This window comes from Neodiprion lecontei, chromosome 4, assembly GCF_021901455.1.
Source record: "Neodiprion lecontei isolate iyNeoLeco1 chromosome 4, iyNeoLeco1.1, whole genome shotgun sequence".
NCBI lineage: Eukaryota > Metazoa > Arthropoda > Insecta > Hymenoptera > Diprionidae > Neodiprion > Neodiprion lecontei.
The window spans coordinates 31,640,143-31,655,140 of record NC_060263.1 but is presented as its reverse complement, the minus strand read 5'-3'; the positions used below and the strand labels follow the sequence as shown (position 1 = coordinate 31,655,140).

The 14,998-nt window shown below is 42.1% G+C and overlaps 2 protein-coding genes and 1 long non-coding RNA gene across 8 annotated transcripts; all 3 read right to left on the bottom strand.

Annotated features, from left to right (window-relative positions):
- Positions 1-1,977: 1,977 nt before the first annotated feature.
- LOC107228002 (putative fatty acyl-CoA reductase CG5065) lies at positions 1,978-4,453 on the bottom strand. 6 transcript variants are annotated; one of them, XM_046737107.1, is made up of 5 exons: positions 4,417-4,453; positions 3,700-4,325; positions 3,080-3,372; positions 2,654-2,915; positions 1,978-2,597 (listed from the first exon to the last, which is right to left on the bottom strand). In XM_046737107.1, the coding sequence occupies exons 2-5, from the start codon at positions 4,290-4,292 to the stop codon at positions 2,237-2,239; spliced, it is 1,509 nt and encodes a 502-aa protein (XP_046593063.1). In that variant the 5' UTR covers positions 4,293-4,325; positions 4,417-4,453; the 3' UTR covers positions 1,978-2,236. The 6 variants fall into 6 exon arrangements, with proteins under 6 accessions (XP_046593063.1, XP_015524827.1, XP_015524828.1 ...); XM_015669341.2 differs by having other exon boundaries at positions 3,700-4,308; XM_015669342.2 differs by having other exon boundaries at positions 3,700-4,308; positions 4,403-4,435.
- Positions 4,454-6,081: 1,628 nt separating this feature from the next.
- LOC124293969 lies at positions 6,082-8,380 on the bottom strand. Its single transcript, XR_006903831.1, has 2 exons — positions 7,998-8,380; positions 6,082-7,501 (listed from the first exon to the last, which is right to left on the bottom strand). It is a non-coding gene; the product is annotated as an uncharacterized LOC124293969 (long non-coding RNA).
- A 1,591-nt stretch (positions 8,381-9,971) lies between these two features.
- LOC124293967 (fatty acyl-CoA reductase 1-like) lies at positions 9,972-14,998 on the bottom strand. The gene is made up of 4 exons (XM_046737113.1): positions 14,273-14,998; positions 13,257-13,549; positions 10,620-10,878; positions 9,972-10,546 (listed from the first exon to the last, which is right to left on the bottom strand). Exons 1-4 carry the CDS (start codon positions 14,863-14,865, stop codon positions 10,207-10,209), a joined length of 1,485 nt encoding a protein of 494 aa, XP_046593069.1. The 5' UTR covers positions 14,866-14,998; the 3' UTR covers positions 9,972-10,206.

Here is a 14,998-nt window from a genome sequence, read left to right as displayed (position 1 = left end):
AAAATATAAAATTACGATAGGACTGGGATTACTCACATGAAACTCATTTTCTCCCTGTGCTTCGCTATCCTCTCTTAAAAAGTTGATGCAACGATCGAATCTCGAAGTTATCGAAATGTATCATCAGCGAAAAATATCGACGAATCGTTTCAAATTTTACTTACTTCAAGTGGCCCGAAATTCCGGTTTATTAGCAATAAATTAGATTTATATCGAAGTGATGTAATATTTCGAGTATTCGTTACCGCGTTGAAAGCTAAAACGATCTCAAGCGAGAATCAGCCTCAGCAAAAGTAAGTTCACCTTAACCTCTGATAACAATTATACATGTAATATGTCAAGATATTTATTCGTCGTCGTTACGCCGTTACGAGCTTATGCATTCTGTATAACTCAAAATTGAAACTAATAGTGACGGGTTGACCAGACAAATTAAAGAACAAGAAGGCTTTGTCGTTTAATCGGTAAAACAGAATCACATTTGGCTTGATGGCGTGTGGTACCGAATTATGATAGAACGATCGCGTTTGTTATACCCAGTACTTATACCTATATTCTTGGAGCATCAAAATGAAAGCTGCATATTGATATTCAATTGATTCGCATCAAATGCGTAACGGGAGGACTCGGAAACAAAAACCGTAGCTACTTACAATTAGATAATTTCAGTATAATGTCAGAGGTTGGCTCTCCCCACCGCGTGGCATTGAATGTGCGTCTTTGCCATATGTACTTGTCAAAGTGCGTTAGTGATGGATCAATGTGTAAGAAATTTGAACTCCGAACGGGAATGCTTGAATATAAAAAAGGTATAATTTCTATAAAAATAGGTGTTAAACGTTACCGATGACGTAATTGACGGTATAACGAATTCTTCAGTACAAACAAATTCGCGAAGACGTGAATAAGCGTTTATTTTTTTCTTTCTTTTTTTTTACTGCACAAGAGCCAATGTTTATTAAAATATGAAGGCGTTCTTCAAAGAAAATACAGCTGACCTCGAATTGTCGTGTGTATTTGTAATTACGAATAAATCAGCAAAAGCATCGCTCACTTCAAATGTGCAAATGACAGTATTGAAGAAAAAAAAATTAGCAAATAAAATTACCTGGAATCGCATAACGATCCCGATCTATCTTGACTTCGTTTGGCTTAAGTGGTTAAAAACGTGATTCTGCAAACTTTTCAATTACGTACATACATACATACATACATGGCACGAGACGTCATGGTAAAGATATGTCTGTAACACTGACGACTCGTTGCTTTGCGACATTAGTAACACCTCTCTCCCTGGGCACGGTCGTTAATTCAAATATTTTCTGTCTCCCTGAAATTTTCAAATAATTGAGCCTCTTTCGTAGAAAATATTAACTATCCTACCGCGGCGCGGTTCAATGGAGCTTAAACTATATTTACCTAGAGTAAATCAAATCTCTTTGCCAAGAAGAGAATGATAAAATCAACGTTGGAAGACTGCAAACGTTCTAACAGCCTAACAGTGTAAACAACATTATGGTAAATGTACGTGTAACATTAAAATTCTTCACCCAAGAACCAGGATTGCGAAACCAAAAGCATGCAACACTCAACTCTGCAGGGCTGACTGCATAATCCACGTACAGATATGGAGGTAATTAATATGCAAACCATATGTATACACATACTCATATAGCACATATGTTAATTATTATAAGTATGTGCACGCGCAGTAAATACGATATTTATCGTTAGTCATTAATCAATTCAATCCTAATTTTATGGGACTGCCTAATCCTAGGCTCTTTATAAAATCATGAAAAAATATACGAAAGTCACGTTACTCTTTGCGGATTTGTCATTGTGCTCAAGCGACATTTATATCAGTCGATAACCGATAGATGTGATAATTTCGTATAAAGGATGTAGAACGCAAATTTTACACATTCGTTTCAAGATGCATTTTATCAATGATTCCTGGATTATACTTGACTCAATCACGTAACAGCGTAGCCATGTCACATATAAATGTGTATGATGATATGCGAACTAAATGTTAGGAAAAATATTACTATCAATATAATTGTGGTTGTTGATTTATTTTTGAACAATAGTTATCTACATTATCATTCCTTTAGGAGGAAACATAAGAGCAATAAATAAATGCAAATAATGCATTCTGTATGTTAACGAAGCAGGGATACAAGAAAGAATCGTATTGAATTCTTGAGGGTTGATTTTGTCAACATTTTGTAAGTTACCTGATTTTTCGAAACTTCGACAAATTGTAATATCTCAATAAATACATACTGATAGAGAGCATGAGACCAACCTTGAAAGTGTTTCCCACAAATTTAAACGCCGCAATCCTTTTCTGAGCAGCAGGAATCGCGTCGTCTTCTTCTCTCAGCACATTTTTTTTTATACCGATGTAGTAGCTCACAACGTAGTCTTTCCAGTTTATCTTACTTATATCAAAACCAAAGATTTCCTGGTCGGCTGAATTTAATCGGTCATTTAGCTGCTTAACATTGTTCGCTTTGAACTCCCATTCGTGCGTGGTAAAAAACTCGAGTAATGAGACCATGTGATTCAATTTTTGTTGATAGTGTTTCAGTCTGGAAAAAGGCCATCTGTATTTAGGGGGAATTTTTATTGCCGTAGAGAAACTTACTTTGGCTTACCGCCTGAAGACCGAATGATAAAGTCTCCCACGTGGGCAACTATCGATTGATAAAAAAATGTCCTAAATGCGTGTCTGATTCTTGATGACGTCATAACGATATCGGGTGGCAAGATCGTGTCACTCATCGCATAATTTGTTCCACAGGGAGTCATGTGTGTTATAAAATCGTTCCATGTTAACGGATTAAATGGACCAGAGACGCAGTTGTAGACGCGGATATCCGGTACAAGCTTGCTACTCTTTCTCGTACCTTAAAAATTTCGAAAATATACCGTTTCTCTTCATGTATCCATTACGTACTTGTACCGAGCTTCACCATTATGAATTACAAAAAAAGCGGGAAAAAACGTCAGTTGTCATTTAAAATTACGACCGGTGATTGGCTTTTGGCGTATTACAATTTCGATAGCTTACCCATCTCCCAAGCGGCAGCTATGAACAAATTAATGCAAACGTCGACGGGTATCATGTCAACTATTACATGCTTTCGACCGTAGATGCTCGTCAGCAGACCCTTGCCTGCTCCAACTACGAGCGCAGTTGGCCCGTTGAAATTGTCGACCCATCCTGGTCTCGGCTCTTTCCAAGATGCTGCCACTATTGAAGGTCTCACGATAACAATTGGCAGAACGGTAGAGTGCTTTGCGACGATGTCCTCAGCCAGGGCTTTGGTGAAAGTGTAGGTATTTGGATGGCCGTATATCAGCCTGTAAATAATCACAAAACACCATTACGAAGCTTCCTGGCTCGGAGAATCCGGACGTCCGTCGCTGACTAATTGCAAATTGATACGGCCGATGCGAAGTCTGCAAATAATGATACCCATCCAATGGCAATTAACTATTCGTCTACGTCCGGCTGTGAATCAGCCAATTGTTTGTGTGCAATATCAAACGAATGATTGCGAGTTGCGGATGATCACTTGCACAGAGTGATAGTGAGAGTCCAACTCGAAGTTGATTGTACCGGTCACGTTTGCATCGGCATTTCATGTTACGTACGTCTCACACGAATTGACGTTGTCGATCGATTACCTTGGCGTTACGAAATCCAAGGCATCGTCGTCCAGTCCCGCGACGTACTGCAGGACCTTGGTAGGGTTCGCAGGCGGCGGATATACACGCTCCTCGATAACGGAAAGGTCGCAATTAGAGTAGGCAGTGGAGACGTGGACTATGGCAGCAAGTTGCGCCATCCCTTGACAAAGCTGTAGCACTGCTTTGGTGCCCTCGAAATTCATCGCCACAGCGAGTCGGAGGTGCTCGTCGAATCTGACGGTGGCTGCGACGTGGAAAACCACGGACACCGTGTCCTGAAGGAGGCGTCTGTCTTCGGGGGATATTCCCAGCTCTGGAAGGCTGACGTCCCCGGGAATGGCGTGGACTCTGTCCCCGTGGATGATCCCGAAATTCCGAAGTTCGTTGAAGAGATCGGATGTCAGCATATTTTCGACCCGCTCGTGGGAGAGAACGTCTTTTTTCTCACGGACCAAGATGTAGATCGGTCCGATCTCCGGGCAGGATCGTAGCAGTTTCTCCAAGAGTACCTTACCCATGAAACCTGTCGCCCCAGTTATAAAAACCGTCTTTCCTCGATACCATCTCGCAATCTCGGATTCAGCCGCCATCTCGACCGGCCAATTCCTTGTCAATTTAAAGAACTGCACGATAACGGCGAGTTAATTTTCCACGAACCGAGACTCTCGGTGACGGTCGTGTTGTTTGAATCGCTACTTACGACTAAGTACTCACGCCTGATGTGCGGGTGTCCCTCGTACGGCGATTAGTTCCTCTCAGAGAAGTATACTAATGAATTTTGATGTAAATTTTCACTGATCCGAGTTAGGTTCTCTTGGGGTGGGAGACTTACGGCCAAAGTACAATCCAGCTAAAATTCTTCGTGTCTCATTGCGGGCATGCTAATTCACTGCCCATGGTTTACGGTCGATACTTTCATTTACCAAAGAATAAGCTAACGCAACGGCTCGCAAGTGTTGACTGGTAAAACGAATTACATGTTGAAGAAATCCGATATTTCTTCGCTCTAACGACAGTTATCACTGTAGGATACGCTCCAAGTTTGAGGATTTATTCTAAAAGTTTCATACGCCAGTGTAGAGATCAAAACTATATAATTAAATCCAGTTGTTAGCAAATACTTGTGTAACAAAGAAGGCCATCTCAAATATGAACGAACAAAAACGCGTTTTTAATTTTACTCACAATTAGATGTATCAACACTTTTTTTATTTAACGAAAATAATTCACTTCGATAAATCAAATGCTCGAGTTTTTAACCGAACCGTTAATTCGATTCATCCGTTTGGAATCCGAAAAACATATATACAAAGCATATACACAGTCAACACACCACCGTAAATTGAAGTAGGTACTTCGGGTTGAGTTTGTGAGCCTCGCAATATAGTCTAAACGTTTAATTTGAGAAGAAACACTTTATTCGCTGAACAATCATAAAAATGATGTGTCGTCCTCGGATATAATTATACGTTGAGTTCAATTGATATACTTACCTGACAATTCACGTATGAATCAATTCTTTAATCGAAAGCAAACGAGATGTCGTTCTGATTATTTTTGGTACGAAATCACTGTAGATTCACAAGACCTCGCAACATTTTTTTCAATGCAATCATGCAGCCCATATATGTTACACATTGGCTAACAATAAGTATAATTTGTTACGCATGATGATCAAATTCATGATCGTAGAGCAATGACGAGCTTATAGTGATAAGCAAGCAAATCGTTGAATTTCTTGACTTTTACTATTAGTTGGGTTTGAATACGTTGATACATGTGCAGAGAAATACTACAATGAAAACTTGCTATTTGATCATCCCGGGAAAAACAAGCATTTTATTCAAACTCATTGCGGAATGGGTGTGAGTAAAATACCTGTTCATTGAAGTATACGAGTACAAAACGTTGAACAGTCTCAATCAAGAATCCTTAAGAAGTTAGGTATCAAGACTCCAAATATCTTTTAGGTATAAGCTATTATAAGTAGAATCAGTTACTCTGGGTTCTTATGACGGATATCAAGCACGGCGTCGATTAATTATTTTCAAAAGTGACATAATCTTGACGCCCTTGAAGTCTGCGTGCGCTCTCTATTTTCGGAGTCTTGTGTAAAATAAGTTATCTTGGATACATTTATACTGTACATTGAAACGCCTAACGTGTGGAAACCGCGTATACTTAAATGCCAGCCATTTATTGAACGTAAATTTTGCAGGCGTAACGCTGCCACAACTAACATGCCAAGATTTCCAATTTTTGCGTAAGTTCCTTACGGGATCAAACCACCATCTTAACAGAATTGTTTTCTCTCCTTATTCATATCTATCATACCGCTACGTATTGTTTGCAGGTTTAATAAAGAACTGTTCAAAACTCTGAATAAAACAACGTGTTTATTATATTACAGTATTATTATATTAAAAACGGCGCCCGTCGAGTTGCGCAATCTACGAGATCGATGACGGATCAATTGTTGCCTATTCTTGCGGGTATGACGTCACGTAGGAAGCAGCGTACCGAGATCGGTGTTGCGGCAGGTCGTCAATTTTGAAATCACTCTTGTTCTGGCGACGTGGCACGGCAGAGACCGTCTGACGATTTCGAATTTTTAGCATTTGCGTGGATTGTTGCGACGATGTTGCCAAAGAAACACGAGGGTGTTGGAGAATTCGTGGCCTGGATGTGGAACGTTAAGCGCTGCTTATATCCTCGCGACCGATTTCCGAGACTAATTGAGTAAAGGCTTGCCGAGTAACGGATAGCCATTATGGATTTGCGTTATCGACTTGTGCCTGAAATTCGTTCGCCGATTTTTCCGTGACTTCACCAGTCAACTACGGGAGTAATAACTGGAAACGGTTAAAGAGATACTTATCCAATGACACCACTTGCAGGCCACAAATTCGAATTTTATCAAAGTTACTGAAAAAATTACCATTCTTACTAACGCCACTTTGAGACTCACATTTTGAATTTCATCATTCCGAGGCTATATTTGGATACAGCATTCCAAAAAACGGTTGTACATCAATTTTTATGGGAATCGGTTAAAATTTGAATAAGTTATTCGAATTATACATGATACAATACCAGATCGGAACGGTTTGTTTTTTTAGACGTATACGAGTACATGATAAAATACCAGTTGACGCGTTAAAGTTTTGAGATAATGGACGGTGTGAACTGAAATAATATCCATCTGAAACGTAAGGTTCGATTCCAATACAGTGTTCTTGAAAGTAGAATTCAAAATTTATTCTCACGATATTTCACATACGCGTGTTTTACAATATCCTAGTTGCAAAGCACGGAAAAGAGATATTCGTGGTCAAATTCCTTCCACTAACTGACAATGAATAGATTTGTACTAACGATGTAGGTACAAACCAGCATACTGGACTTGACTAATCTGAGATTTATTACATTTTCGAAAAAACCGCAAATTATTTGCGAACATTTTAGAACCAAACTTAATTGAAGCTAATAACACCGAGTAGGGACTAACTCCATTGTGAATATTTTATTTTTCGTGTGACCTTCTGGTCACGGATCAACAAAAAGATCGTTCCGATGTCCGGGCAGGAACGCAAAAGCTTCTCGACCAACACTTTTCCAACGAATCCTGTTGCTCCGGTAATAAAGATCGATCTTCCACGGTACCATTCCGCTATTTCGGAGGACGGTTCCATCTCCGCGGACGGAGGATGACGCGTAAAGTGAAGAAGCACTCCCGTTTTTGTCAGCACGGCTGTTGTAGAAAGAGTATCGTAGCTCCGGCTGGTGCACGGCACGAGACCTATGATTTTTTAAGCACAAGAGTGGGGGGGCACAAACTTTATAACTGTTTGATTGCCAATAGCGTCGGTTCGCAAAGTGGGAAGTACAGTGTAATAGCGTGACTATTAATGGTGATGCAAAAATGACATTGCCAAAACTGCTGATTAAGACTAGACGCGGTTGAACGTACATTTCCGAAGCGTGAAGCTGAGTGCAAGGTGTGTGTGTGTGTGTGTGTGTGTGTGTGTGTGTGTGTGTGTGTGTGTGTGTGTGTGTGTGTGTGTGTGTGTGTGTGTGTGTGTGTGTGTGTGTGTGTGTGTGTGTGTGTGTGTGTGTGTGTGTGTGTGTGTGTGTGTGTGTGTGTGTGTGTGTGTGTGTGTGTGTGTGTGTGTGTGTGTGTGTGTGTGTGTGTGTGTGCGTGTGAGGATGAGGATGAGGGATGAGGGGTCGACTAGCGATAAATAACACCCTTAAGCTTCTCAGTCTCTTGTACACAAAGTGCACTTTTGTTTCACCTTGATGTACCGAAAGTTGCCTTTCTACAGTTGTTGAGGTTGATGGATTCGTTTATCAGAATGTCAAGATCTAATTCTTCGGCTATATCTGGAACAATATGGAATATAGCGAGGAACCACGGAGCATTTCTCCTGGAGGTCGAAATTCAGCACATAAAGGACCTGGAGCGTAGAAACCACGGAACACTTGTCCTGGAACTCGAGTTGCACCAGGAAGCGGACCCGGGGCGCACGATCCAGGAGGTATAGTACCCGGTGCTCGAAATCTGCGGAGCGCGGTTCTCATACGTCCGATCTATTGCGCGGTTGTTTCCAGACTGAGTGATTCGGCTAGCTGATTTTCGCTGTCGAGTACTATATATCGATGACGTCAGGAGAAAAAAAATTTTGGGTGACGTCACTTTCTGAACATCCGAACATCCGAACGTCCGAAATTTGGTTTCGGACTGTAATACTATGTATGATGCATCATGTATGATGATGATGTATGATATTAAGGGATATAAGTGAGATTTCTCCATGGCGCATATTGATGAAGCTATGACTCAAAGAAAGCTAGTTATTCAACCTATTTAGGACGCACAGTACTTCTCGCCTCTTGTTCATTCGAAACTTCAAGATCGCAGCGTCAGTGTTTAGAGTAGCTGCATGATTACGAATTTAAACTCAGAATTTGGAAATTCTAAATGCCGGATCTTGTACGTAGGAACAATCCTTGACCCACCGACCTTTGCAATTTTCAGTCAATGATAGATACTAAAGCGACTGAACGTAAAAATTTTCACGACCCAGAGGTACCGAATTTCTCACGGTAGGTTCGATCATACCGGAGGTAGTAGAAATATAAATATATTAAATTGTTAATGGTCATAGATACGTATTGCGCACTCTCATATTCGATACTATGTGCGATAGGTTATAATACACATGTGTATGCGGGATAAAATCATGAGGTGAATAATTATACCTAAGACGTCACAAATACTCATTTTTAAAAGAGAACAACGATTGCTGTGGTATTAAAAAGCGAATGAAATTAAATCGAAGGTTGAAATCCGAACAGGCAGCAAGATCGAAATCAAACTGCGATGATTTACTCCTCGCGCTGCTGGTAAGGGAATCACATTGATCGCGCCATTGATTGACCCTATCATACGTGCATAATGTATCTTGATGGTTCATTTTCTTTGTAAGAAGGCCTTAACACCTTTCTCGCTGCATGTTTTTTTTAGAGGCAACGTTAAAATTAGTTTATTGTTACTAATAAGCCAGCATGTCGTTGCATTTCTTGTCTTTCACAAACCTACATAACATATTGTTGGTGCATGCGTGCGTTTGCTGAGACATACTTTTGTGGAATATTCTTTTCTAATCGTTTCATAGAAGTGTCGCTAATTAGCTGATCTCGTTTTGCCCCCGATACTTGATAATGACGGATCGCCAACTATTTTCGCTATAATGTAATTTATGTATAATTGAAAATTTTCGTAGATCGATACCTGCCAAGCCAAAGGGCTTATCTCATCAGTTACGTTCGGAACAGCTTATCTTAGGAGTTATGTCAGAAATATCTAATCTTGGCGGTTACGTTCGAAATATCTTATTTCAGCGCTTGCGTGACAAACAGCTAGTACGTAGCAATTTTAGGAGCCAATTAACTCGGTACATTTATCGCAATTTTTTCGGGGGAGTAAATTGTATCTTCGACGGTTCGAAACCCATTCTGCGCAAACAACTTTTTGTGACGATTTATATTCACATGCACGAGCATATGGGCAAGTCCATGTAAACCAACCAACGTCCGACCCTCACCGTTTCTAATTTTGTTTAAAAAAAAATTCTGCATTTGTCCCAATTCTGAAACAGTACCCTGATTTTTTTAAGATTTTTTGTTCAACCGCTCAACTATGTACGAATATTTAAAATGATTTTGAAAAGGATCTTCTTCTTGAATCTCAAAGCGTTGTCAGAAACTGTATTTTTGATTCCAAACATTTCAGATTTTTCTCAATTTTTTCAAGCATTTTTTTTTTTATCGTCCCGGTTTTCAGATGTTTCGAAATTAAAATACAATTTTTTAGTATTCATACATACTTGTAATTGACAATGAATAGATTTGTATCAACGAGCATACGGGACTTGACTAATCTGACAATGAGGTTGAATATATTTTCAAAAAATTGCAAACGATTCACGGAATATCTTGGAACTAAAATTCATAAAACCTAATGACACCGAATAGGATGCCGACGAGGATGCTCGAGAGGATGATCTTCGCTATCAGCACTTTCCTGGCAATCATCTTTCTGCCGTGTTCGAGAGTACCATCTTTCTCGCACCAGACATATCGCCGAATGCCCATAAAGTAATTGTAGATATACTTCCTCCATTCTATCTTCGACATGTCAATATTGAAGGTTTCCCGATCGACGTGCGACATCCGATCCCTCAATAGCTTGATATTTGTTGACTCAAATTCCCATTCGTGTGTTGTGAAGAATTCTAATGATTCGCTCACATCATGAATCTTTTTTTGGTACGCGCGAAGTCTGCAAACAATCGATTTCAATTTTCAATTATCCCCGTCATAATTTCCCTAGTATTTCAGTATATGTCACTCACCTCGGTTTTCCACCCGACATCCAGGTGAGGTAATCTGCCAAACCAGCGGGTATCTGCCTCAAGACGTCGCTCACTATTTGCGTCATTCTGCAATCAGTCATCGTGAGACTTGGAATCATGAAGACGTCACTTGGGGCATATTTCGTCTCACAATCATTGATTTCCTTTGTAAACGAGCCCCACGTAATGGGACTGAATGGTCTGGAGACACAATTGTATACGCGTAGATCCGGCACGAGTCTCGTATTTTCTCTGCTCCCTGATAAAACATAAAAAGTGATCACGCGTACGCACCAAGCCATCGCTCAAATTAAGACGATCGGACCCAGGGGGAGAAGCAAAGTTATCTCTCAGCATCCCATCGTTACTATTGCCATCTACTGTATTATGTATTGTAACGTGGCATTCTTGATACCCGTTACAAGAGGATCCTTGAACCCTGGGCGGAACCAAAATTTAGGAATTTTCGCAATTGAGTCGCGAAGTCTTTGCAAAAGAGCGCCAGGACTGGAGTCACGCATCCGAAACTACGAGAGGGGACACCTTAGCGAATAGCGTAAGATGTTTCAGGTTTTTTTTATTTTTCGAATTACACCGGCATCAGGCAGAAGTCGGCACCGAATTCGAGGAAATTGCGGCGAGGCGGACTAGCGACAATTGCGAAGGACGGATGTCGAGGCTGCGGAGGGTGAGCCGACGCTGATCCCCGCATCGCGGGAATCCAAGGTGGACGCGATTCCCGCTGGCGGCCGGCGCGCCGCAGCCTCTCCCCCTACACCCCGCCAACAATTGACTAGCGAACTTGCGACGGACCGACTAGCGACGAGGGAGCACCACGCTCACCACCAAGTCGTCATGGAGTTGCGCGGAGGACGAGATTGCGATCTAGCGTCAAGTTCTGCGCAGCGATGCTATTAAAGGTGCGCGTCGAGTTGCGCAATCGACGAAATCGATGACCGATCGATTATTGCGTATTCTTGTGGGTCACGTGCGTCACGTATGGGATAGCGTATCGAGATCCGTGTTGCGGCAGGTCATAGGTTTTTGAAACCACTCTAGTTCTGGCGGTCGTGATAATTAGTCGCGTTTTGGGGAGTTTAGCGAAGTAATGGAGTCGCCCAAAAATCGCGAGGGGAATGGAAAGGGGGTTATAAGGATGTAGAAGGTAAGCATTGCTTCAATCCCCGCGATTGAATTTCGAGCCCAATTACGAAAAGGCTTGCCGAGTAACGGATAGCCGTTTTGGATTTGCGTTGTAGAAAAGTACTCGAAATTTTTTTGCCGATTCTTTTGCTTGATGACCGTAGCCTGAGTATGCGTGTTAGAGTAGAGTAAATTTTGAGTTCTTGAGAAAGTTGAGCAAAGTCACGGGTTTTAGTTGAGTCTTTCTCGTTTTTGAAATTAAGTATAGCCGAATTCAGCTGTACCGGGTCAAGCCGCGTTATCGGGTTTTTCAGTGTCACCTCTCGAGTAGGTCGGGAAGTGCCGAATTGGAGTGCTCGGATTAGCGAATAACGTTTTCGAGGATTTTGAGAAGGTTTGATTTCGGATGCGTTGCGATAGCGTATAGTTTAGGTTACGTTTAGTTGCGCTTGCGCTTTGTTCCGTATCCGTTTAGTTAAGATAATGTTAATTGAGTTGTGTTACCTTGAGATTGTGTTTAGTTGAAGTTACATTTAGTGGTGCTTGCGCTTAGTTAAGTTGCCGTTTATTTAAGATAGTGTTTAGTCGAGTTGAGGTGATGAATAGTCGAAATTGCCGTTGCGTTGAGTAGCGGTTGAGACGAGAAGTTCGAGTATTGAGTTTTGGTTGCGTCTGAAATATAGTGGCGCTGCGGATTTGTTTAGTTGAAATAAGCTTGAGGTTAAGTTATGTTGTCACGTTTAGATTTAGGGCAGCTCGCGGTAGCGTCGAAGCTCCGAGTCGGGTGAGATCTCGGGTAAGGTTGAGGACGCCGTCTGTTCGGTAGCCCGACGACGCACCGTCGAGAAAGTAGTTTTAGTTTTGGTCTTAAGCAATTATTGCTGTGGAGAAGAAACGGCGAATTTGCAAATTGAGAATAGCGTATGGCGATTTTGTGATGGTTGAGTGGCATTTTAGTTAGGGAGCCGCGAGCTCAGTAGAGTAAGAAATAGAGTAGGTTACGTGTAATTTTCTGTTTACTTTTAGAATCGCGATGAGCGACTTTTGGATTATTTTTTTTTTGTTTCTGTATCACCGCTATTGTGAAATATAAGATTTTATTTTACTTCTTTTGTTAAGTAGCATGTGTATTTCGAGTGTCTCTCTTTCTCTCCAAAAATTACCCTTTCCCTCTCCGCGGTAGTGAGCTATCGAGCATATGCCCGAGGTATAGCGCATTAATGATTTCGAGGCGTGTTGATCACGCCGGGCGCCCAACAAAACTGCTCGATATTGTTTTAGATCCAGGGTACATCGTCGACGCCAAATTATTGTGCACGCGGTAAGTTCTCGGTCATTTTCTCCGAGTGACCGAGGAGCGGGAAAAATCCACGTCACTGTATATGTCCTTAGATAATATAGAATGTGAGAGATCGAAAGCTAGCAACGGTGAAGTTTTACCCATGGAAACCCACAGCTACAAGCAAAAAAAATCGACTGCTAGGAAGAACATACCGATTTCCCATGCGGCAGCTACGAGAAGATTGACGCACACGTCGACGGGTATCAGATCAGCCACAAGCTCCTTCTTCCCGTAAATACTGTTCACCAATCCCTTGGCAGTACCAATCACCGCGAAATTTGGGCCATTGTAACTGTCAGTCCATCCTGGAACCGGTTCCTTCCACGAGGCTAAGACGATGGAAGGCCGCACCACAACAATTGGCAATCGAGTCGAATGCTCTGCGACTAAGTGTTCCGCTATAGCTTTGGTGAATGTGTAAGTGTTGGGGAGCTTACCAATCAACCTTCGAATAAAACATCAAACCAAAGTAAAATACGCGTCAACCTATTGTAAAGTTGTCCCTCCCACCTCGGATTTTCAAGCTTTTTGCATTTTTTGGAGGTGGCTCGGAAAAAGTTCATTCACGGCGGAGACTCGTAATTTTGTAAAAAAAATTGAAATAAAATATTCCATAAGGATTTTCGAAAAAAGAAATGTCCCTAAGAAAGACCATTCGCAAAATCACGCCTCGCATCTTTCGCTGACTCGGCATTCAGGTACCCGCCATTACGACTTATTACGGATTTCTCCCCAAGCTTTGTCGTCGATTCGTCAACGTCCCAGATTTGAAATTCTAATATTACAACACTTTTTTCGGGATTTCAGATGATTCGTTCTAACACGAGGGAGGGGGGAAGGGGGGATAACTCCATAAGAAAAATTTTGAAAAAATTATTTGCCATCAAACCCTCAAGTTGGACTACGAAACGCCCCCACACCAAGCCGTAAAAAAATTTGAAAATCCGCGGTGGGTGGGCCAACTTTACGTACGTGACGCTCAGCGTATGTCTCGGAAGCGTTGTTGATCTACATGGATTTATGCCTCAACCGTAAATAAGCAGACGTGCACTTTAAGCCATTTCACCACGTGAATCGTGTGCACATTTTTTCCACGTTTGTATTCGATGCGGATATTATACTTGGAACCAAGCACCAAGAACCATACAGAAAACGCAACTACATTCACCTGGGTGTGATTAGGTCCAAAAGCTCGTCATCGAGGCCAGCCACGCAGTGCCGCACCTTATACAAGTCCATCGGTGGCGGATAGATGCGTTCATGGATGACGGGGTTGCCGCAGTTCGCGTAAGCCGTGGATACGTGGACAATGGCGTGGAGGTTTTTCATCCCCTGAGAGAGCTGGAGTACCGCCTTGGTGCCCTCGATGTTAATGGCCACCGCTTTTCGCAGAGGCTCCGTGAATCTCACCGTCGCTGCGACGTGAAAAACCACCGAAACTGTTTCCTGCAGAAGCCGCCTGTCTTCGTCGGTTATTCCCAGGCCTGGAACGCCAACATCCCCTGGAATAGCGACGAGTCTGTCTCTCGGACTTGCTTGAGCGGTTCGAATCTCGTCGAACAAACGCGTCGACAGTAACTGCTCGACACGGTCTCGAGAGGACGTGTCCTTCTTGTCACGGATCAACAAAAAGATCGTTCCGATGTCCGGGCAGGAACGCAAAAGCTTCTCGACCAACACTTTTCCAACGAATCCTGTTGCTCCGGTAATAAAGATCGATCTTCCACGGTACCATTCCGCTATTTCGGAGGACGGTTTCATCTCCGCGGACTGAGGACGACGCGTAAAGTGAAGAAGCACTCCCGTTTTTGTCAGCACGGCTGTTGTAAAAGGAGTATCGTAGCTCCGGCTGGTGCACGGCACGAAACCACTGATTTTTTAAGCACAAAAGTGG